Source organism: Numenius arquata, chromosome 8, assembly GCF_964106895.1.
Source record: "Numenius arquata chromosome 8, bNumArq3.hap1.1, whole genome shotgun sequence".
Taxonomy (NCBI): domain Eukaryota; kingdom Metazoa; phylum Chordata; class Aves; order Charadriiformes; family Scolopacidae; genus Numenius; species Numenius arquata.
In genome coordinates this window covers 22821415-22846752 of record NC_133583.1, presented here as the reverse complement: position 1 = coordinate 22846752, position 25338 = coordinate 22821415, and the positions used below count along the sequence as shown (strand labels likewise).

Sequence of the window (25338 nt, the reverse complement as noted above, 5' to 3'; positions counted from 1 at the left end):
AGGACATACGGTTCAGCCCACCCAGCACAGCAAGCGAGGTGCCCTGCCCCGCCATGTCCCTCGCCCAGCCTTTAGCTCGACCCAGGACTCCGGAATGTCAGTAGCCACCCTTCCTTGCCTCACTCTTCCTGTGTGTCTCAGATGTCTCCCTCGCAGTCCCCTACCCTCCTCGCAAGCCTCTGCCTCAGCTGAGCTCTGTAAATCTCTTTACACCTCTTGGCACAGCCATAAGCACTGCAGTCTGGGGGATCTGCCAGGAATACCAACTACCCAGGTACAAGGTATATCAACCCAAATCTGCACTTCAACGGAGTTACCCATGGGAGAAGCAAAGCAAAGCAAAACAAAAGAGTTGGGGTGGTTCAGCCTGGAGAAGAGAAGGCTCCGGGGAGACCTTAGAGCCCCTTCCAGTCCCTAAAGGGGGCTACAAGAGAGCTGGGGAGGGACTCTTGATCAGGGAGGGGAGCCATAGGACGAGGGGGAATGGTTTTAAATTGAAAGAGGGCAGGTTTAGATTAGATGCTAGAAAGAAATTCTTTGCTGTGAGGGTGGTGAGACCCTGGCCCAGGTTGCCCAGAGAAGCTGTGGCTGCCCCATCCCTGGAGGGGTTCAAGGCCAGGTTGGACAGGGCTTTGAGCAACCTGGTCTGGTGGGAGGTGTCCCTGCCCAGGGCAGGGGGTGGCACTGGATGATCTTTAAGGTCCCTTCCAACTCTAACCATCTATGATTCTATGAAAAACCCACACACATGCTCGCCATCGAGCCACGTTTTGCAGTGCTAAAATAAGAACCATTTTCTTTGCCTCTTTTGGATGAGGTTCCCTCCCCAGAATTTTAATATAAACACCAGAGCAGACAGCTGCCGCAGAACCACTGTCAAAGGCATTATTGATGTAAGCGCCGCAACATCATGTTGAGAAGAATGACATAATGAATGCTCATTGTTTGGCTTGGGCAGAAAGTATTTGAAGTCTAAGAAATTCTGTCATTGGATGGCAACACTCATTTTGCTTGTTAAATAACTGAAAGCACTTGTAACTAATATAAAGTTTCAACTTTTCGGGTTATCTGATTTGAAATCTTGCCATTGGAGAACTCCAGACATCAAAACAATTACAACACAATAGACTTTCTTTTCAAGACTTCCACCACACTAGATATATTTAGATTTTGTATGACTGAAAGATGTTAATGATTTTAGATAAAAATCAAAGTTCAGGAAGCAATGCTGTCTGTCTGAACTGAGTAAAGTTTATCTAAAGGAAAGCCAACTGCGAAGTACAAAATTACTGAGAAGAAAAGGTATTTCATTAACAATCTTTACAAATCCTCTTCTGGAAAGTGAAACAGTCTTGATTTGAACACAAAAATAGGGTATAATTAAGTTTTCTAAATGGTTGTTTTTCTTTACATTATGAACCTGTCCAATTTCTATGGAAAATGTCCATGCATCAACACCCATAAAAAAACCCTCACAGAAATTACAGAGAAACTAAAGAAAAGCTTGCTAGATCAATGCAGGTGGCGGGAAGACACCACCATTCATGGTGTTTCCTGCCCATTTTCTCACCTGGAGAGCAGCTGGTCCCATCATCTTGCAAAGTGAATTCTGGAAAACATGAACACTTGTAGGACCCAACAGTGTTTATACACAAATGCTGACAGAGTTCCCCACCATAGAGAAGACACTCATCCAGGTCATCTCCAGGCAAGCTATTTGACAGTTCAGCTTCATTGCTGATGGACAAAGCTTCATTGTGATCTTCCGTCTCTGAAACTGCAATAGAACAATATTTGCTGGTTCTCTAATAGGTATTTTAGCATTAGGACTGTACAGTATGGAGCATTTGGTCACACAAACTCCACATACAGTCAAATCTACCCAAAACAGTTACTCCCAGGACAAGAGCAAATGAGCCCATCCTGAAGATAAGACCTTTGTGCTGAAGGTCCACCACCTCCTTCCGTAAGGCTGGAGGGACAGACATTTTACAGAAACCACTGAGAAACAGGGTGACCCTGGGAGGTCACAAGCTCACCGTTCACACTGACTGCTAACACCACTGCTGTTGTTATTTGAATGAAGGTATCACATTGAAGCCACATCTGAATTTGGCCCCACTGAAGAACCCCACTGATTTTCTAATTTCCGGAGAAAAACTTATCCAGTTGGTTTGGTAACTCGTTTCAACACCACTATTAATTTATTGGCTGCATCTGTAGCTGGCATTACAAACATTCTGGGACCCGCTTAACAGTGACATGGCTATCCTACCTACTGCTTTTCAACACTGGCAAAAGCACCATCCCTTCCATTGCCTGACCAAGTTTCTGCGATACTGAAATGAATTGTTCAGCAAGTTTCTCAGTCAGCTTTTCTTAAACACATTCGTGCAAACTTGCTCAGTGAGGTCTCAGCTAGGGCAAAATAAACCCTTACATTTGTTGGCAAGAGAAAATACATATTGAGATCCCAAGAAGAAGATGGACAAAAACTGAAGCCCAGCATATGCTGGAGGTTACCACACAACTCATGCATGACACATGGCTACAGAGCGATGCTGGAAGGAGCATGACCTTGGGCCAAGGGAGGAAGCATAGCTGTCGAAGCTCCAGATTTGTCATGCTCCCTTTGTCATGCCTCTTTGGCTGCAGGGATTTGACCTAGCTCTTTGGCATCACTGTGTTCATACGTTGAAAGAGTAAAAACAAACTTTCAGTGCTCTGGGGCTTCTCCAGAGCATGCTGTGAGAAAGCTGCTGTGATGCTCTGCAGGACAATAGGAAATCTATTCCCAGGATGTTTCATTAGTATCATAATCCATGGGACTGCTATGGCTGGACTCATCATTGCTTTAGGCAAAATCTTTCAGGTTTGCTTCTGCTAAAATGAGCAGCTTCACCTTTGCTTCTTGATAAGAAGGGCTAATGGCAAGTCTCTTTACTCTGTGACTGGGGGGAACGAGACCCCAAACAACTAAAGAAGGTATGTTTTGAGGATCAGAAACATCTACATATTTTTTGCTTTTTCAAAACTGTTTTAAGAACAAGGAAGCCTATATTTGATCTGAGAGGGAAGACAACTGTGCTCCTGTAGCATTACTCCTTCCAGCACCTGTCTGTATGACTGTGTGAGACAGAGACCTTACCTGCAACGTCATCAAATCATAAATGGACACTTACCCTTCTCAGGTGTCACTGTTGGCAAAGGTTCAGGATGCCTCTTTATTTCGGGATGGATAAAGCGATCTCCCCCTTCACAGCAGGACAGCATGACGTGACTGCAGGGGTAGCCCAGATTAATGTTGGACTCGCAGGTTTTGCCCTCACTCCTTAATCGCAGGCCCAAATTACAGCAATCACAGCATTGCTGCAAAAGGAGGAGACTGTCAGTAACGAGGACTTAATTCAGTCCGCTTTAGGGATAAGCCCCCACACACACCTGGAACTGATCTGCAGTGTCTTTAACAGTGGGGCATCTGGAAAAGCACTTAGGGTTAAGACAGTCACAAACATCAAAGCTTTCCTTGTGCTTGGCTTTGCCATCCTGCACAAACGGGTCACCTGCAACCAGGCTAAAGGCAAAGTCTCGCTGTGACAATCATTTCAGCAGTTTCACGTGCAAGGAAGTAGTGGTGCCACAGACCACCTCCTCCTAGCTCTTGTACACAGACGTTGCTTTGCATATGGTATATTGCAAACAAAATAATACAGACCTATACCTCTTCATATTAGATCTTAAAAAAAAAAAAAACCAGTTAGTTGTTTGAAGCAATGTGAAAGAAATTGTAAATACCCTGCATGGACATGAGGATCAGCAGCAGCATCTGAGCTCTGTCAGTACGTCTGTAATGACTCTTTCCGCTACGCACCGCTCCCCTGCAAACCTACCATGACCTTATTTAATTACCCGACTGTCCTGGACAGCATTCTGCTGAGACAGTGGCTAGAGAAAGGCCAGGGTGTATTTTATGAGCTATTTGCCTTCCTTTTCTTCCTGAGTACATCTAAGCAGCAGCTTCACTGACAGGTTGATGCAATGGGGCACCCCTGAAATGCAGTCTCTCTTCAGTTTCCTCTGCTGCAGGTGGCAGATGACAAGTGTCTTCTGCTTTACTCAGTCACATACAAACCTACTGCAGAGTCAGGCCACAAAAATTCACCAGATAGATCATATCAAATTCAAAAAGTCCATACTGCAAGCGCACAGTGGGTACCTAATCAAGCAAGGAAGTGAGGAGCTGTAAGTCTCTGCCACAGAGACGTACAGGGGCCATATGTGAATTGAAGATGCCTGTCTGGATTTAAATGTAAATGTCCTGACATCACTTAAATATATATATATTTAGATGCTTTCACTGACAGAATAGCTATAAAACGCGGAGTCTCTTTCCCTCTGCAGCTCCTTTGATAGTCAAGACATCCAGCCCATTTATAGTTTGCAGCTACAGGGGAACAGCCTCCCTGAACCAAGAGAAGCCATTTCAGTCTCGTCGAATATTCAGTCTATGAGAAGGTGTCAGACACATAAAATGAAGGTCACAATTCAAACCAGCACCAGTTAGCTACGTCAACAGAAAGCCCAAGGTCAGAACAGAAGAGAAATGAACTGAGAACCCGCTTCCCAGGAGAGAGATCTCTGACCTGAGGAGAGCAAACAGGAGAAGCAGCGCTGTCAGGGTTGGACGCGGCATGGAAATGGAAAGGAATGGCATTTCGTGATTAGCAGTCCTAGACGGGCATTCACATTAACCACAGTCTGTCTCCGCTGGGGAGACAGGGAAATTGTCCACTGACACCTCAACCTGCAGAAACTCTTCTGCTGAGTCACTTTTTTCAAGATTCAAACACTGCAGCTTTAGGGTTTCTTGAGCATTTTACACCCAATATGTACCTCTTGCACGTTCAGCCCAGTACCTATGACTACATCTCATGGTTTATGTCCCTGCTTTCTAATCTGAAAAATCCCCAAACATCACAAATGTGAGACTTTATTCACATTTGCAAATATGCACAGCCATAAAAAGTTGCCTTTACGTGCCTAAATACATGCTTGTGAAAAATTTACAGCACAGGTCCTGAAAATGCTGAATTATTTTTGACACTAAATGGGCTAAATACTTTCAAAAGAAGTATTAAAAAAAAAAATAAGAAAGCTTTAACTATAATGGATTGTGATCATGCTCAAAAAGAGAAAAATCCTTCTTTCAACCTCCCCAAATTAAAAATTTTATGAACTGAAAATTCTTTCTGTAAATATTTTTTGTTTTGGTACCGTTTTTTCAGCTTCAATATGCAAATCAAAAGAAGTTAAGGATAATGCATGTTTTTACTGAAGTACTGTAAAATACTGGAATATTTGCTTTGAAGAATATGGTTTTTTCCAGTCCTTGTTTTAATTCGCAATTTATCCCATGTGCAGGCATCACAGAGAGTATTAAATCAGTCACACACTTTTGGGTTCACATATTTTGCAGATGAATACAAATGTCTCATCTTCCAGTGGAAAAACTTTGTCGTCGAAAAGTTCCTTCTAAAATGCAAAAACTTAAATGTCTTGATCTTCTATTAGCAACCTCTTGAACTTCACCAGAATTCCACAACTGATTTAATAACAAATATGACTATTTTCACACTGCAATCGAGAAACTCACCTTAAGAACCACTGCTTGATTCACAACATTCTGTGTTGCTCTGAAAAATATCTTTGCTGGAATCCAGCATAACTGGATTTACCATGGTGGCATCTCCATCCACTAGGAAAAAGTCCCTGTGCTTTTTGTATTAGAATAAATAATTAAAAGCAGCCTAAGATTAAGTTGTACCGAATACAAGGTGAATAACTCCATCTAAAAAACTGGCGCTGCTGTGTTCACCTTGAAGCAAAAGTAAGGACCATACATCTAAAATGCCTGAAGAAGACCTACACGTGTTTGGTACCTGGAAGTAAAGCCCCTGGTTTTTCCCAGGACAGCCCAAACATCTTGCAAAGTCTTTGGGGCAACAAATTTATCTTTCCACATTCCAGACAGATTCCTCTGATTTCTGATCCCCAGCCACAGCAGTCAGTAACAGCGGAGTGGACCAGGGGAAACACTGCTCCACGCTGTCAGCATTTTCAGCGGGTCACCTCTGACAGAATGTTTAACTGTAATAAAATTAGAAAGCCTTTCTTAAAGTCTCAACAGTCTCAACATTTATTCATTTTTACTATTTTTTTCAAGCAGTAGCTGCACTGACTAAAGAGTTAAAGGAGCTAAACAGGCGGGCAAAGCTGTTCAGTCCATAATTTTATCGTTTCAGATGGTTTCTCTTGAAGAAAAACATTACATTGGAACTGGTGTGAGGGGCTATTCCAAGAAAGTATTTTGTAACTTGTTTCAGTTCAGGCAGGAATGATGAAGCTTTCCTTCTCCACTTCTTTCTAAGGAACGGCACGTGTGATAAGACTTTACAGCTTCTTGTGCTCTGTCTGGCATGCAAAAGACCCACGGTGAAAACCTAAGAATAATAATTCTGTCACACTTCAGAGATATTAATGTCCTCTCCCAAATGCACAAATTCTCTTTTTACTCTAATAGTCAACTCCAGACCCAACTAAGGTAACACTTTTGAAAATGACAAATCGGCACAGCTAATTAAACCTTAAACTCCGCAGTAGATGTCCATGTATTTCGCTTTTCCAGTGAACAATTACCTGGAAGAATCACGGATGTATAAGAACAGACAGAACTAATCAGTTTCCTGCTGAGACAAGCGAAGCTGCACTTAAGCTTACATATAGCTATGTAAATTATTATCAGAGTGAAATGAATTCTGAAATGCACCCTTCTGGTATAACGAAGACAAGCGAGCAAGCAAGATGCTGAATCTTCAAACTGGTTTAAATTGGTTTGGCTCCACTGATTCTCATAAAGCAAATCTCATTTATATAAGCTGAGGCTGCGGCTCGTGATTTGTCATTTGAACCATTCGTTAATGGTCTACCTTTATTTACGACAAAAGCTTCCATCACCATCTGAAATGCCTGTTCCTCTTGTCCATGGTTTTGTTTAACTGGGAAATGAGACTGCAATTCAACACTGTCACCAAGCACACTGTTCAGTAATGCCTTCTCCATTACACCTTCGATTAAGTTTTGCCCTACCATTTTCTAAATTCTTCTGCACCATAGATATAAAAACTGAAATGGTCTTTTCAGCTACTTGCAAAGTGAGGAAGCAAAAGTAATACAGCAAGTAATATCTTAAAAATGGAGATGGAAATAATACCAAACAACATTACTGAGAAGTTTTAAAAGGAGCTGCATCACCAGGCAATTGAAACCTAAATGCAAACAGCGTAATTTCCCTGCCACATTCCTGCAACTCTCTCATCTTCTGTGCTCCACAATAACGTATGAAGAAATCACTGCTAGATGCAGGAAATGAGGACACCTCGTATTTGGGGAAAAAACCTATAGAAGCATCAGAGGAACGTACCTTATACGGTGATCCTCCGCAGGGATCACTCTCCTCCGGGCCGCAGACGTCTCCCTCCTTGGCAGCAATCATGCCGGCCAGGCAGCTGTTCTCCTTCACAGTGGAGACGCAGCACTGCTTCTGAGCAATTCTGCAAAGGAGCACGGGGGTCAAGTGCTTGCTGACATTGAGAAGACACCAAGATAGGATGCAGAAAGCCCAGACCTATTACCCTCGCAACACATTCCACAGATTGGGTCTCTCTTCGACGTGTGTGTCAATACTAATATAATACAGACGGTACCACTGACCTTTGCAGGATACATTTTTTTTTTCTCATTTCTAATAAAAAGATGGACTGATAAATGCTCAAGAAGTCTTGTGTTTAGGTCATTGTCTCTCCAAGTCTGGTCACCAATATCCCTTACAGCTCACCTATGTGCAACAGTCCCTCATCCCCACGTTTTTCTTCTCAGAAGTCTTCAGAAGGTTTCGGAAAGAGAAAAAAGACAGAAACCTTCTTCCCTGGAAAGCAAAACACACCCGTACACTCTTACTGCTGCACCAACACTCTTACTGCTGCACCAACCAGAGGTCTGAAGCTCTGGACTTAAGGATTTAAGGAAAGTGTCACTTCACAAAGCACCTACGAACTGTTCTTTATAGCCCCTCAGATCATAACTCAGAGTTTAAGCTTTCCTCTAACTTAAGTTATCAGAGGAGGTTATGGGTGACTTGATCACTGCATATGAAGAACTTTGGGAACATACATTTCCTATATATGGCTCCTTAAATCAAACATTTTAACAAGATGCCCTGAAGGTTAAAATGAAACATTAAAAATCTAAATGGCAAATTCTTAAACGCAATTTTAATAGATGACTATTAAAATAATAAAAGTCTTTCCTACTGTTTTGAAGTTCAGAGTGGATTTTTCCTCCCACCCCTTCAGAGAGGTACCTGCTTCTTTCATTCCCACACAAAAGGGCAGACAAAATCTCATAGTCCCTTTGGCTTTACTCCAGGAGCCAGTCTCTCACCCCCGGCAGCACGGTGACAAGCAGCACCCCACAGAGGGATGCATATGTGGTCCTAGGATAGGCATTGTCCCCTGGAGTGGGGAAGGGTAAGAACTGAGGGCTGCAGGTCACAAGAACCCTCCTGAAGGGGTTATGCTGAGTATGGGACCTGTAAATTGGGCATATGTGACACAGATGAACATGTCAAAACTCAGGTGAAATAATATATTATGTTATGAGTAAGGGTAAATTTCTGTTGTGGACAGATTTGGCAGCATGAAAGAATTAAGCAAAGTTTATCTTTTTCCAAGAATAACCACGATGTCTAACTGTCTTTTGCTGACGCATCACCACAGGGAGCACCGCCTTACGGGGTACCCTGGCCACGATGGATGGGAGGTTGATGCGTTATAACAGCCAGCGCCTCATAGCAAAGCAACTCTCCTGCAACAGAATTGTTTGCAGGCAAACCACTTTTCTCAGTCAGATACCGTTACTACTGCAAGAAAATACAGTTATCCTAGGAAACAAAACCTCTTCTTTCCGGAGAGGAATGTATTTCCGGTTCACAGCTTTCACACTAATGCTTGAATGAAAAATAAAAATATTTGTAAAAGATAAAAAAGAAAGGGATGTCTCTTATTCCAGTAAAAACCAGGCAGCGACAGCCACTTGGCCGCATTCCTGACACCAGTGGTTTGTTGTGTCAGTTTTACATTAATATTTTTAAGCTGGATAGCCTAAGAGAGGTGTAATCAGGAAGCAGTGGTTTGAGTTTGATTACAGGAAGGGGATTACCACCTCCACCTGCTTTCCCTTCAAGGAAGTTAGTTTTCTAATCCAGCATTAATTGCCAACTGGAGAAATACAATTTTTTGAGCAATGAATGGTACATTCATACATACCCAAATACATTCAAGTACCAGTAATTAAACTATTATTGCTTACATAAGACATCCAAAATTTCATTAAAAAAATAAAAAAGCCCTAAGTCAACGTTATTATCATTTGTAGAAATGACAAAATGCTATTAGAAGTCTTTTTATATGTGCAAAGTGTTTATCGTATTAAAAGACTGAAATCTATAGATTCATGTTCTTCTTAAGTGTGACATTTAGCCATTTTTTATTTTAGTATTTCTTTAACTATCAGCACAGCTCAGTTGCAGCTCCTCTATTATCAGAAAATGAATTGGGAGCAAACAGTGTTAACCTCAGTCTCTTGTTTCTTCTTCCCAAACCTGCTCTTAGCAGACCAGACAAATAAGTTGTTGGCTCAAAGAAGATTCAGAACATTTCTGCTTTAGGGAAGGAGTTTATGAGTTAGGATCAGTGATGACATCAATGTATTAAAACTGATGTGTGTCTGTAATTAGGACACAGTGTCAGCAAAAAGCAGGATTCACAGTGGTAGAGCTGATGTAAATGCCACCCAGATAAACATTGCTCTATTACGATAAAACACATTTCAATTATGAGATAAAAACTACTGCACTGGGTCAGATGAGATTTAATCTCGCCTAACATCCTATTTCTGATACAGCCAGTGGTACAAGCTCTGGGACTGCTTTTACATCTGACTATCAATTCACTTTCTAAAGATTTCCTGTAGTTTGCTCTATTTTAAGTTCATTCATCCAGTTACTACACATGATGTCTTTTAGGCAGTCCCAGTTGCAGCAAACTCCTCTGTTGTAGAAATCATTTTTAGGTAACTTGCTATTGTTTCTTGGCAGTACCACTGTGTCTGTACCATCGAAGGAACCAAACAAATAGTGTTTAAAAGATGTCAGAAAAGCAAGACTTGTTTTACTGTATGACATTGAAGAGGGCTGGAGAAATGGGAAAGATGGGAAAATTCATACCACAACGTGGTGGGGTTTTGCATAGAACCCTTGGGCAGACCCCTGAGCAAGACATAATGTCTGTTCAAAGCAGGGGACATGACATTTCACACATCACTTGCCCCTGTCTGTCTGTATCCAAGCTCTGTGTGAACCCTAACTTGTTCCGTACCAAAGGCTCATCCTGACCACGATCATCTCAATTAATACATTTCCCGTCCTGCAGATAGTGTTGGTCATTACCCAGAAGTGCAGCAAGTTGGTACATGAATATAAAATGTCTGGAGACATCAAGAGACATCAACAAGTAGCCTTAACATTTAAGTTTTTGACACTTGAAAACCCAAAAATGGCATTTGGAAACAACAGACACCTCAACCTGCAACCTCTAGGTAAACAATGTACAGCCTCGGCAGAGACAGGGGCGGCTTCGCTCATCCGCCTCAGCTGGAAAAACTCATCCTTCAGTGCACTGACGGTCACTGTAAATCCCAAGTATTTACAGACAACTATTCTGTAACTAATCTTTACAATTAGTATCTATCTTATACTTTTTAAAATCTTTAGATAATGGATATGTGCACAGTGACCAGCTCGGCACACCGGCACATCGCCCGGTGGCAGCAGTAAGTGTTTGCCTATGCTTTCAAGGTTCTGAGGCCACAGATTTGAACACTTTTTTACATTACATGTTCTCTTTACACAGAATATTTACAGGTGATTTTAAATCTTTAAAACACAACTGAAATTTTGAAAGTAAACCAACTGAACTCCTGATCTCTTATTCTTTGAAATCCCAATAGATTCACAGGGACTGAAACATTTAGGATCTGGCTTTTTCATCTAAACCCAGCCTCAGATGTGCAGGTGCAACTCATTAATGTATTGGATTTGCACCTACTTAGGCCAAGGCTGGAATTTTTTAATCTGTCTTTACTTCATAGACAGTCGGTATGTGTCAGTTATGTCATGCCAGATCCCAGTGGGGGGGATTTTAATCTCCCAGTAACTTCAGAAAGGTGCAATGATACTAACTTTGATAAAAACGATTATGCCAAACTTTTTTAATGCTGAAAATGCTGGGATCACTCTTAGAGAAATCCATCTGGCTTATTTTGCACCGTGTGAGTCTCAGATAACTTTGCCTTCATCCCTCCTTGAGGCCTGTTCCAGGCTCGGAGGGGGGAGAGAGCGATGGGATGAATCGCAGCGAGCGTAATGTGTTGTCCTTGTTACTCTGCACCCATTCTTCTTGTCTTGCCGTGCAGTTGGAATCTGGCATCCTCACTCAGAGCAGATGCTACTGATACCGGCAGCACCATCAAGGCGTATGGTCCCCCCCCCAGCTGAACACAGCCGGCAGAACCAGCAGCCCTTCACAATGGACAATAAACACATAATTTAATGATACGGATAATCATTCCATTCAGCACCTGCCAAATGGAGGACCAACTCTGCCCTTCTATTTATCTGCAATTCCACAGATGCGCATAAAACTGGGAAACAGGAATTTGTGCTCTGTTCACATGAGAGAGGAAAAATAATCTTAAAAGGCTGTTGTTTAGATTAGATTTTGTAGAAAGGAAGGAAGAAATCCTTCTTTCTAATTTGCCATGATATATTGCCAGTCTACCAATAATTAACAGTTCCCAGTCTCCTGCACATCCCACGAGTTGCACAATCGTTTGATCTCTTTTAAAGGGCTGCTGTCTATGTTAATCTAAAAAGCTTGTTTTTTTCCTTACATACCTGCAAATATCACCATCCATTCCACTTACAGGGATTTCTGTGCACTCCCCATTGTCCACAGCCCACTGCTGTCCAGCTCCACAGCAGCTCTCAATCAACTCCTTTGTGGAACCTGCAGAAAATATACACTCAGAATTTTCTGTATGGAACAGATTGGTTTTAGCTCTCATTTCTCAGTTGAGAAGATCTGAAATAGCAATAGTTCAACTTTTTCTTCTTTTTTTCTTTCTTTTTGCATTTCATTTGGTTATATGCAGATAAAGAAAGAGACAACTGAGACCTGCAGTATCTTGACATAATTGATCACCTAGTAATGTCTTTCAGGGAGGAACCACAGAAGTGAATTAGAGTTTTAAATACAATACTGGTTTGAAGACAACTCCACCTTTGACAGCTGTGAACAAAAAAACCTGAAAAGTCATGCTTGGCCGCTTAACGCAAGTCAGTTTAGTAAGTCATTATGCTGCTACAACAGTGGCTTCACTACCAATAGCTGGGCTAGCACGAAGGTGTCCAAGCAAACTTCACAACAGATGAAATTCAGCACACAGAGTGTACACAGCTGTGGCACGTGGCACACACGAGCCTCAGTATTTCTCTTATACCAAATTGTAAATATGAAGCTTCACTGGTGAGTAACAACAAGCCGAAACACATTCCTTGTCATGGTCCCTTAAAGTTCTTCATACTTAGAATGAGTTCTTTTAGGAGGCTTGACATATTGACAGGAAGAAATTGTTTCCATAAGATAAAGAAATTTCACTCCTCAGAATTACCTAGAGTACATATACCTAGAGTGTCCTACAGCTGAGTTTGAGGGTAAGACAACCCAAACCAGCCCTGAAGCCATTGCACCCTCAGCCTGTGCCTGGCTCAGAGAGGTTTGATGACCAAAGCCATTTCTCTCCTCCCACGTTGCCCGTTCGTGCTCACACACGGGGGCACACGGCACCATAACAAACTGCAACCAGGCTTCAGTCTATGCAATGCTTCCATTTTATGCAGCATATTAACAACACTAAAAATATACCTGAGTCTTGAAAGCTGTATTACGTGCAAGAGTTGCTATATGACACGAGACAGACGATATATGCAGTTAAACCAGGCAGGAAATTACACCTGATAATTACGAAACACTGCTATAAAACAGTTTTTCAACATAGTTTTAATTCAGTCCCTTGGTGGAAACTCCATTCATCTTACCAAGTGCAGAAACACATTTGTTGCTACAGTATTGCTAGGTTTAAAACAGAAGAATACAGCAAAATTTACGTTCTATATTGCAGTAATCAACATGATTTATAATTCAAATAAAAATTAATTACTCATTCCTCACTAAAGAGTCAATACCAGACTGCTGTAGTGAAGTGCCGTGCTATTAGAGCAGTCATATTTACAAAATATATTGCCTTTTGTTATGACCTTATGAATAATTAAATCTAGAATGCAGTTATAATAAAATGAACAAACTATTTCATTTTATCTCAATCAGGAATTAGAAAAACTGAATAATTCATAACAGGACTCTCAGTCATTAGCATGGATTTATGATATTTTGATTATACATTAGTAAAAACAAATATATACAACTAGACATGCACAAGACTGAAGATCACAAAGCTTCTACGCTGGATGAAGACTTTAAGCTATATGTATAACAGACTTTGAAATACTTAAACGTTCAAACAGAGCTTTGCTTATTTGGGGCTTTCATGATATTAGCAGATTAATAAGTAGATTTGCATCTGCTCACGGAAAACAAAGCCATTTTATTTGAGAACACCACAATCCTGAATATTTGTTATACTGTGTGCATCTCTGATATTTCATAGAGTCATTTAACAAGACACCTGTTAACAGATAATTTGCTATTTATGAATTTCTTCACTAGGAAAAAAAAAAGTAATTTATTTCTGGCTGTACTATAAAACAGCATCATGTCTCCTCACTTGTTTTCAATTTAGTAACTTATCTCCTACAATTATCACTCTACATCACTCTGAAGATATGAACTAAAGTACATTTTGGCCTAATCTCAAAAGTTTGTGTATTGTCTTTTAGAGACATTTAGAATTTAATTCAAATATTTAGAGAAACATTTTCCCCTCCTGAGAATTTTAACTCTTCCTTGACTGTGCTTTACAATGTCGTGGTATCTCAGCATCTGGTCCAGCCCTGACTAGTACATGCTGCTAACCAGGAATTTCATCTTTCACCTAGAAAAATCTGGTACGGGGCTGGGGCTGGGGTGTATTTTTAAAAGTTTAGCTGAGGCTCAAACATTACACTGAGGAAAACACAGTTAAAAGGTTACTGTTAAAAGGTACTAAATTATCTGCCCCCAATCACACAGTGAACCCTAAGTTTGTTAAAATAGCAAAGGAGACAAAAGGGATTTTGAAAAACCCTCCTCCCCCTTTTCCCCCCCAGCGTTCACAAACGATGTTTCGAGAGTGATGAAACATCAGCCAGCTCTAGGACTGCTCTAGAAGGGACAGAATATTTCGGTTTCTTGCCAGAGCCTTTTTGACGCTACAGTTTCACTGATTTCAGCTTCACCTGAATTTCCACTCAGAACATTTGAGCGGTTGAATGCCTCTGATTTCATTGCTTACCTCCATTCTCACCTCAGTTTTGCAGCTCTGCAGAACATTTGCATCGATTGACTGACTCCTGTTGTGCAGGTATCCATTCTTTGAGCAAAGACATCGACTCACTCACTCAGCTATTAGGGACGTTTTATCCACCACTCTCCTGTTCTAAACTGTTTCTTTGGTCCAAGCAGAACACAGACAGACAAACCTTAAGACTTCAGCTTCCCAGCAGGGAGCACTGAGGGATCCATCCAAGCCCATGAGTGGCAAGTGATGGGTTAAATCTCGGCCTTTAGCTTTAACAGTACCAAGATTTCGTTCAGGTAAAATTATTTTCCTTTCTACTAAAATTATTACAGGAGCCATGACACATTAAAGAGTCTTAGATAGGTATTTTTATCTATGGAGAAAACCACGTAGGCAGACATTGTACAGGAACTTGGATATAACTATTTGATCCAAGATATAGATAAAGCTCAAAACTGATATTATTCCCAAATGAGATTACCTGTTAGCGAGAGAAAATCAGTTCACTGTATTCCAGATGAAACACAACTCAGCGTGAAGGTTGGCATTTCAGGGGCAGTGTGACGTTGCCAGCCCCAGGCAGCTATATCTGTTCACTGCTGGCTCTAATTTAAGCTGTTAATTGCTGGATGGGCACTCACATGCGAAAGAGGCACTGTTCATACCTCCACGGTCACACCAACCCCCTGCAGCACTACAGGCTGGGGGCAGAGTGGCTGGAGCTGCCTGGCAGAAAAGGACCTGTGGGTGTTGGTCTACTGTGGGCCAACATGAGCCAGCGGTGTGCCCAGGTGGCCAAGAAGGCCACCAGCATCCTGGCCTGTGTCAGGAACAGCGTGGCGAGTAGGACTCGGGAGGTGATGGTGCCCCTGTACTGGGCACTGGTGAGGCCCTACCTCGAGGGCTGTGTCCAGTTTGGGGCCCTTACCACAAAAAAGACACGGAGGTGCTGGAACGGGTCCAGAGAAGGGCAACAGAGCTGGCGAGGGGTCTGGAGCACAAGTCTTGTGAGGAGCAGCTGAGGGAGCTGGGGGTGTTCAGCCTGGAGAGAAGGAGGCTGAGGGGAGACCTCATTGCCCTCTCCAACTCCCTGAAAGGAGGGTATAGCCAGGGGGGGTCGGTCTCTTCTCCCAAGTCACAGGCGATGGGACAAGAGGAAAGGGCCTCAAGTTGCGCCAGGAGAGGTTCAGATTGGATATTAGGAAAAATGTTCACACTGAAAGGGTTATTAAGCCTTGGAATGGGCTGCCCAGGGCAGTGGTTGAGGCACCATCCCTGGAGGTATTCAAAAGATGGGTTGACACAGTGCTTAGAGACATGGTCTAGTGATGGTTTTTATTAGAGTTCGGTTGATGGTTGGACTAGATGATCTTCAAAGTCCCTTTCAACCGAGACAACCCTATGATTCTATGACTAAGCTGAGCTCTTGTTCTTATGATGAAGCACGCTATTCAGTTGCTATACCTGAGGAAAATAACTTGCCTTCCCCAAAACTATAGTACGTACCTTTAGGGTAGAGGAGGGAACCAACAAACAACACAGGATCTCACATGGAAATGAGTCTGAGATTAATTTTGATGTGGAACCTTCTAGAAATGAGGCACTCCATTAAGATGCATCTTCATTTGGAGGCCCTCATTGCTCATCCACAGGGGAAGCCAAGAGCCCTGACTCCCAAGCTACAACATAATTTTGAAAAAAAAGCAACTGTACAAACTGCCTGAGTCCGGCCCCAGCATAAACCAGCCACCCCACGGAGCTCGGTGGAGTGGGCTCCCAGCCCAGCATCACCTGTGACACAGCAGGTTAACGAACCGGCCTCGGAGAGCAGCTAATGAACCTCCCCAGCAACACCCATGGCAGATAATGAGTTCCCAAGCAGCAGAGCAGGCAGGCTGACTCCTGAGGTACTGGAGAGCACCAGCACCTTCTCACATCTTAAAAGCAGGCTGTTATTTGGTATAGAAGTGGATACAGTGGGATGGGTCGCTTTCACCTGCTGCAACCATCCTCACCCACCAGAAATGAGTGGAGAAAGAACAGAAATGGTACTAAAGCAGGACAGGAGCAGTTTCCATCACCTTTCCGTGAGCGCACATGCCCAAGGAAGGGATCAAAGCCGAGTGCGGCTTTTCCTGTCTAGTCAGTGCTCATGACTTGTTTCCCACTCCCTTATGAAAAAAAGCCAAAACACACCTTGAAAATATGTTTATAGTTTTTTTTATATATGTCTATCTTTCCTTTTAAAGGAAGGGGTATCCAGACCTGCAATGCACCCAGCAGATACTTTTCACAAGAGTTGTTTGCTCACGCTGGAGAAAAAGGTATTGTATTGCCTTATCAAATACCTGCCCAAGAACATAAAACCATATTCTGTGGCAAATAAAGAAGAAGAAATTCATAGGACGGCAATTAACTTGATGGAGTTCTTCAAATACTGAAAAATACCTGTTGCCAGTGGGTCTTTTTTCTGCTTTAATCTCTTCATCATTTAAAGCTTTAATAAATAAATAAATAAATAAAAAGGTACTGTAGCTTTACCCTTTAATAGGTTGTCATTTCTTATCAACAGTCTGAGAGGCTTTATTAAATTCCCTCGTTGAATTTCACCATTTGGTCGTGCAGTGTAACATGTTCTTAACTTGATTTATCTGAGATGGCGAGGAAGACGTTTTAATGAGTAAAGGTAAAGAGGAGAAGAACATTTATCTTGGCAAAGCGAGGGGAGGGGAGAGTGACAACCCAGCCCCACAGCCAGCTGCTTTCACTTCCAACTGCACTATCACTTACATCATTAGGACTGGTTAAGCTTTCTCCAGGACCTGTTCCCAGATAAATTAGCCTACGGTTTATTCTGTGCAGGTTACTGCAGGCTCCTCAAAGCGCCTCAGTGTTCAGGAGCGTATTTCACTCTAAATCTTACTGAAAGGAGAGCGGTGCTTGAGTGTTTCCATGATCAAATCCTCAGTTAGCTCATTGCTGGGGAAGGGGCTTTAACCCACATGCACTCATTAGACTTTTAGGCTCCTCTCATTGGAAATGAGAGGAAAAGCAGATTATAGAAGAAATATAGGCTGAGCTGAGAGTTCAACACACATCTCATGGCTTCAGTCCAGCACCTAATCCTTCCTTCCTCTTTTCCACCATCCTCTTCCATTTCTACTGGACTCAATTTGCCATGCCATTACTACAGCAATGTAAGCGAGGTCCATCACACTTGCAGCAACCTGCCTTCATTTTAAACTTCATGCAGCAAAGTGCCTTTCTCCGCTCTCCTACTTCCTCTGAAGTCACCTGCCTCTCTTTAGAAATCCATCCCACCATTCATCCAGGACAAATTCCTGCTCTATTGCCTTCACTCCTTGGGAGGCATCTGATTTCCATTTCAACCTGAAAACGCTCTGTTTCCTACATTATTCTTTTTTTCATAAATTCCTTATGCTGGCTCGCTTGGCAAAATAGAAAGAGTTGTGTCTGCCCAAAGGCACAATGAAAAACTGAATAAAACAAACTGAATGTTCTCATTTTACTATGCACTGTACAATAGAGACACACATCAACATAACCTCAGCCAGGATTGTCTGGCAGATCTTGCTCTAAGTGTGAATGAATAGCAACCTTATATTCCCTCCGGCTTTAGCTCTGGATAATCCCTGTAAGTCAAAACTTGTATTACCTTTGCCAGAGGTCAGGTAATTTAGACTATGTTTGGTCTTTAACGTTTCCATGACAGCACCCTTTATTAGATCCAGGTTGAAAGAAGGGGGGGCAGGGGGGAAACAACTAAATAAATTCTTGAACCTTTTTCACCAACTAAAAACCTAAGCAATTGCCTTTTAAAAATTTGGCTTATTTGGCTCTACCCTTCTGTCACTGAGTTTGAAGTGAAACAGTTCATACACAATCATCCTTCTATCAGCTACAATAATAACTCAAAGTAGGCATCGTGTTTCTTGCCCTTCAGCATAGTCTTGGCTGTATTTTCCTCCTCAACTTTCCTTCCCCAGCCCTTGCACAGAGTATATTTATGCTGTCTATTAACTTTCAAAAGAGCTGCGGCTTTGGAAAGCCTGGTTCCGATTACCCTTGTAATTCCTGCCTGAAGAATTTTATCTTGGGGGAGAGCATGCTCTTTGCGTGCTCCTTTTTGTGGCTAGGTAGGCTCCTTTCTTCAAAGCCAGCGTTTCCACCAGCCAGGTTTAATTTTAAAGTTAAAATCAAGAGGAATATTGTTTATTGGGGGATGTAGTCAGGGACTGTGTCAGAGCACTTGGGAAATGCAGGCAGCATCACTGAATCTGCTGCAACTCAAGCATTTATGTAACACAAGCAATTTCAATACCTTCTTAGCCAGTTACAAATAGAGCTGAGGTTGTAATGATAATTAAATTACAGAAATAATATTCATTTTTTTTAAAAAAGCAAACAGAGAGGCAAATGGATGTGTGTGTAAGGCCTTAATTTAGCTTATGTGCTCTCCCTACTTCTGTATATTTATCTACAGAAAAAAAAATCATTAGCTTCACCATGTACGTCTTCAACCCCTCCCTCACTGCAATACCGGCGACAGCTGTCCATCCAGACACGTTCCTGCTTTAAATTTTAAGAGTGTAGCAGTGAAAAAGGTCTTTGTTTTGGTCTGGGAATGTCAATCAAGAGCAAACAAAGCTATTGTGCCATTTTAGAGTTCAACCGCTTAACAACACTAGACACACCTTAATCATGCAACCCATATAAATACCTACTTTGATCTCACACCAATCACAGCAGAAATATTGTACTTTTGTTTAAAGTCACAAAGGAGGATTGTACACTTGTACGTACAGATTCAGGCGACAGGTTTAGACACCACACACACGCTGGCAGAGCTAACGTGAGAGGGACTGGTTATCAACAGCCACACGAAGGCAGCCACAAAGCTCACCCATCTTTCAGGTTGCAGCTGTGAGCTTTTAGGTATGTGAGTTTTGCAGCTTTGGTAACTGAAAATAAATCCCCAGCAGCTGACCAGTGCCTCATCTGCTTCGATCAGCGCAACTGCGCATGGCGCACACTTAAAATATGCCCCCTTGGCTGTGCTCTGGGAGAGCCCATCCACAAACTGTTCTCAGAAAAACTCTTGAATCATTTCTTTCGGGGAAAAAACAAAGGCCAAGATTTTCTTTCTCTTCATGACCAATTCATGCAAAGTAGAAAAACAGTAAGAACCATCAGAGAAGTTATTCACTGTGAATTGAATGCTCATCTTTATTCAGAACATTACTGAAACTGGGAAAATTTACTCACTGACTCATCCCCAGCTGCTGGTCTCAGCTCCTTTTCTCTGCTACATTTCTCAACACAACTTTCAAAGTAACTTAATAGGGTATGTTACAAACAGAAGCGGCAGCCAAATAGCCTTGCACACCTTGGAAAGGCAAGAAAAGATAAGATTGCAGATAATATCACTCAGCGAGGGCAGCACACCCCAGGAGCCCAACCTGCTCCCGGTGAAATATGTGCCCTCCAGCTCTGTTTGTACAGGGCTGAGGAGTGTTGAGCAAACAATTCAACATCAGAGGAAGGAAACCCCTGAGTTTCATTAAGTTTCTAATTAATGCATAGGGATGTTTAAAATGAATAGAAAAGTTGTTGTAGGGCTCCAGCTTTCCTTATTTGGCTGTCCTACTGTACTCCTTGCTAGTCCTTGTCAGGTTCATAATCATAAATTACATTGTTTATTTATTTTATGATGCTCTGAAGAGCTCGCTCTCATTTCCTTTGGCTTTTCTTTATGAAGTTCCGCAATCAGCGTTTGTGCAAGAATTTCAGCAGTAAGGATAGTGGCCCAGGGCATTTCCTGGATTAACAACAGGCTGGAAGAGTTGATGGCCCATGGTTCTGCCTCAACACATTAACCCCAAGGAGGTTTAAATTCCCCAGGAAGCCCCCAGTGCCAGAGCAGCTATTGTGAAGGAGATTCGGTGGGATACTTTAGTCAACAGCAACAAAACAAACTTCCTTTTATCCCTCACCAATGTAGTAAGAAATATTAATTTGAACGGGCTGATGATGATGTTTGGAGTGTTTCAGGGGGATTTAGCAGCCGCTAGCAGGAAGCACAGCAGGAAATTTCTCTTCTGCCATGCAGTATGCATCAGAACCAAAGCTGGTTGGAAACAAGATTTTTCAATTCCCTAAGAAATTAATGATTTGAGGTGGAAATTAGGAAAATAGGGGGTTTAACTGCTAAATGAAGCACCTTGTTTGACACTGTTACTGTGGTTTCACACAGGAGCTATTGGGTGACTCATTTTTCTCATTTCACTTTAGATTTTATCTCCAGCTTAAACTATCCAGTCTCCCACGGTGGAGCTCAGCGTATCCCCACTGGAGCCTTTGGCCACGATAAACCAGGAGAAATACAATGCCATGAAGTGTTTAATTCCCTAATTCCTCCCTGTCAAAAATCTACACCGCTCAAATCACACACAATTCACATTTTGTTGCAACAAATTGTTCCTAATTAAAAGGAAGTCATGCTTGTGTGTGTTCATCAAGATTAGCGATAGCATTGTACACTTGCAAGCACCTTCAAATAAGGTATATAATTTGCAAATTATTGTAAAGTACTGCAGAAGTGGTTGTTTTCACTAAAGCCAGGGTTTGAACCAGTGCCCATGGAAGCCTACAGACCCTGTCTGCTCCTTTACTAAAAATTAAAGCACAAGAGCTTTGAATATGTAGAATAACTACTAACGTGTATATTAAAGGCAGTCCTTAGTTCAGCAGCACTGATGAAACTTAGACACGTGCTGAAGTCCTTTTCTGATTCCAGCCCTGTATGAGGCGCAGTGAGATCAAGTATGACAGTGCTTCCTACAGGGAGCATTCAACAAGTAACATCTGTCTCCCACAAAGTATAAAATAATCATAAGGATGTTGTGAAAAGATTAGCATTTCATTAGCTGACAGCTTGTATCTGTCCCTACAGAAACTATTTCTTCAGCAATCTCAGCGTTTTATGCTTTTTCTAAGCCACGGAGATAGTCACAAATGCTTTTCCTTCCCAAACTCTTACACATACACCACTGGAAGTGTCTCTTTGTGGTCCTGCCCAGCCTGAAGGAGAGGACTGTGTGCCACAGCAGCACTGGGGCAGGCTCCACCACCCCACAGGCAGCACCTGAACCAGGCGCGAGTTAAACCTCAGCTGGAATTCCATCTCCTGCAATGGACTCTGGCTACACTTCCCACTTGGAAACTACAGACTGCAGCCAATTTTAAAGGAATTTACATTCCTGAACATATTTTACTTTGGAACCAGAGATGAAGAGGGAGAAAAGGGACTGACTTGTGAAAAGCTCCAACTCTGTGATTTAAATGTGTTTTGGAGCATTTGGGATAAGGCGGCAAATTCTAATGAAGGGTGGAGGAGTCTCTTCATCTTTCCCACAAAGGCTCATTACAGTTACTGACTGCAGGAGACATCTGAAACGAGTAAAAGAAAATACTAAAAGAGGCAGAACGTTACATACCACTTCATCAATACATTTCCAAAACCCAGGTTTTATTATTTGCATGTAAATAAGTAAAGAATCCACTGCTCATTTTGTTTCTTTTTTAATATTCAACCATGAGCCATGTCCACATAGACATAGCACCTGTTTGGGCTGAGGACACAGGACCTGGGTAAGGGAGGAGACGACGGAGAACAGGAGTAACTGAAAAACAGAGCAGGGAAATGGTTTTAGTGCTTCGTGTTTAAAGATCAAATTATAATGGAATGATCAAGGCATCAGGATGGTTCAATTTTGAAATTTCTGATCCAGGTTTCTAGTTCAAGTCACCTACTAACAGCCAGTAATAGGTGTGCACTCTGAGTTCTGTGCTGAAGGCTGTTGGTAAGATCCATACCGAGCACTTTGTTGTGATAGAAACCTCTTGGGGAGCACATAAGAAAGGAACTAAGTGTCTGTACACTTAAAGCCAGAAAAGTCTGGACGTAGCTGCGAAAAGAAAATAACACGCTGAGTCATCGCCCATGAAGTAGGGATCCAAGTGGCTGAAACGCCAGGCTTTTGGTGGCTGAGAGGTTTTGGAGCACCCCCAAATTGTCCAGGCCCACATAGATGAGCCCAGTGCTTAGAAAGGCCAAAAGGCCTTTACATTATTCTCTGAATTTTAGTTGTTAGCTCAACAACTGTGCTGCGTTAGCCAAGTTAGCCAATAGCTTCAAACAGGACAGTGTTTGTTTATAGTCTCAGGCTACAAAATGCTGACACAGAGTCAAGCTTTTTAATGTTTGCACATGTTTAAAATAAAAGTTTTCCCCCCACCCCTCTTGAGTTCTCAGTGGCCTATTAATTTCTAAGGAAAATGGGCACAATCCTCGCATCTTCACATTTTTTCTGGAGAAAGGAAAAAAACATTCACACCCCAATAAAGCATAAATTGGATCTTCACACATGAGGTAATTACTTCATCCGGAGCTGCTTGCAGGCTGAAGAGCTCCAAACACAAACACAATCCTGGTAACTACTGACACATCATGAAAAGCAGGGTTTACACGGTCTGCATTCAGCCCAGAGGTGGCTTCAGAGCCTGAACTCCGTCTGAGGCGTGTGGTTACCACCTCAGGTGGGTTTCACTAATCCAGCTGCATTTCCACCCTTGAAATCAAAGCCATGTATTTATAACCTGCGCGGAGACCAAAATCACTAGGCAGATATTTTTTTCAGTGCCTTTTTTCTTCCTGCGTCAATACACCTCATGAAAAAGAGATTCATCAAATAAAGTCAGAGAGCACCGAGAAGATGAGTGAAAGATAAACTCGCCCCCTCTTGGTTTTTCAATAAATCCAGGCCAAGAGGAGAAACATCTTCGTGCTGACTTGTCCTATGCTATCTATGCACATTGATTGGCTGTACTACTTATAAACACTGACATCATTCCATAAAAGAGACTGTAATGTAGATTTTTAATTGGGTAGATGATTTAATCTGAATTATTTTTTTATGTACACAAAGGTAAATCAGCACAAAACAGGTCTTTTATGAACTACTCCACAGTAGCAGGAGTCCATGCATAATATCTGGTCTCTCCAGCACTTAAAATGATGACTTCTCGCTGTGATCGAATTTGTTTTTCTTTGGATTTGCCAATTACACCTTCCTGTGTCATACCTGCAACGTGAAATGGATCTTTAAAAGCAAAACACAACACTAAGGAGCACCCACAGGCAACCCACAGATCTCAGTAAAGTGCCAGTGGTATCCCCTCATTTTCTTCCCCACATTTCCCTCATCAGATGCAACTTCTTCCTAGTAACCTCCAAAAAACTTTCTCTTTCTGAGAAAGGCCTCAGAAGAACCAAGCAGCACATCCCACACATCCAAAATGGGATCTTGGAGGCAGGAAAAGAAGCCAGTTCCTGTGGGAAGGACACCCTTAGCCTAGTCAGGCTCCAGGTCACATTTAAACACAGTAACCTCAGTACCTAACCCATGCGAGGGGAAATCCTCTCTCTTACAGCACTAAAACTCAGCATTTTAAGACTTCAGAGATGAAACGTGATGTAAGACACACGTGAACTCCAGAATAATGTGCCTTCTGATGACACCTATGAGATGAAAGCTTCTGTGCTTACCACCAGCTGCATTTCTAGAAGGTCTAGAAGTTGCTTCTCTGCTTTCCACCCTCCCTTGCCCCCAGCGCTGACAAGCTGATCTAGACCTCATCGGGAAGAGGAAAGGGAGCAACATGCGGGACAACACGGAACGGCACAGCACGTTCTTGGCAGTGGCCGGGCACCAGCCAGCTCCCTCCCCCAGCAAGGAATGCATCTTTCTTAATCATGGGAGAGGTTCAACTTTGAACTTGCTGCTTCTCCCAGCCAGCAAACACTCTCTGTGAACTGCCAGCTGTTTCTTCCTCACTGCGAGACATCAGCTTTCACGTAGGACAAGGGCCGCGCAGGGGTGAGGGGTGAGCAATTGCTCCCCTCCACCATGCATTGAAAATGTGGGGTCGAAACCTGACTTCTGGTGTGGCTTCGCCACCCTCTATAAACCTGCGATGAAAAGGAAGAGGGGTGAAGGGAAGATGGGGTCTATATGACTAAAGCAGAGTAATCAACACATATTTTCGCAGTGTCCTCAAACCAAAAAGAAAGCCAGAAATTCTTATCACGTCAGATATGGGAGTCCTTATAAAAATTTGAAGAAAATCTACCTGTTTCCAACATAGGAGTCCTCTGGAAGGCCACCAACCCAACTAGCCCAAGCTGCAGGCACCTGAGGCACCTGAAGGATTTTCCAGTCCTTTCTGCAGGCAAAGCTTTCTGAGGCCCAACGCTGTCCCCACGAGGCTGATGTTCAGCGCACGGGCAGGGGAGGATGCTTTTCTTTAAGGGCAGCACAATCAAAGGTTAAAGCTGCCGTGCCAGGGGAGCTCCAAAGCTGCTGAGGGAAGCACCAGCTCTGAGCCATGCTCCCTTCGGCAAGGGTTAGGACCACCAACAGAGTTTATTGGCAAGGCTGCTTTAAGGGAGGAGTTGTTTGTTTTTAAATTCAAGTTAAATGCACTGCAACCACATTATAATGAAAGATTGGCTATCTGGCAAAAGGCAATATGAATCCTCTTGGGATCACAAGCTTTCTAGGCAAT

General features: G+C 42.5%; 1 protein-coding gene across 1 annotated transcript in view; it reads right to left on the bottom strand.

Annotated features, from left to right (window-relative positions):
- Positions 1–25338, bottom strand: part of FBLN2 (fibulin 2) — a 104826-nt gene that overhangs the window by 23064 nt on the left and 56424 nt on the right. Inside the window, exons 3-6 of the mRNA XM_074151448.1 lie at positions 12071–12182; positions 7481–7610; positions 3183–3369; positions 1571–1777 (exon numbers count right to left, since the gene is read on the bottom strand). Coding sequence (XP_074007549.1) covers positions 1571–1777; positions 3183–3369; positions 7481–7610; positions 12071–12182 — 636 coding nt within the window. The remainder of the gene's footprint in view (positions 1–1570; positions 1778–3182; positions 3370–7480; positions 7611–12070; positions 12183–25338) is intronic.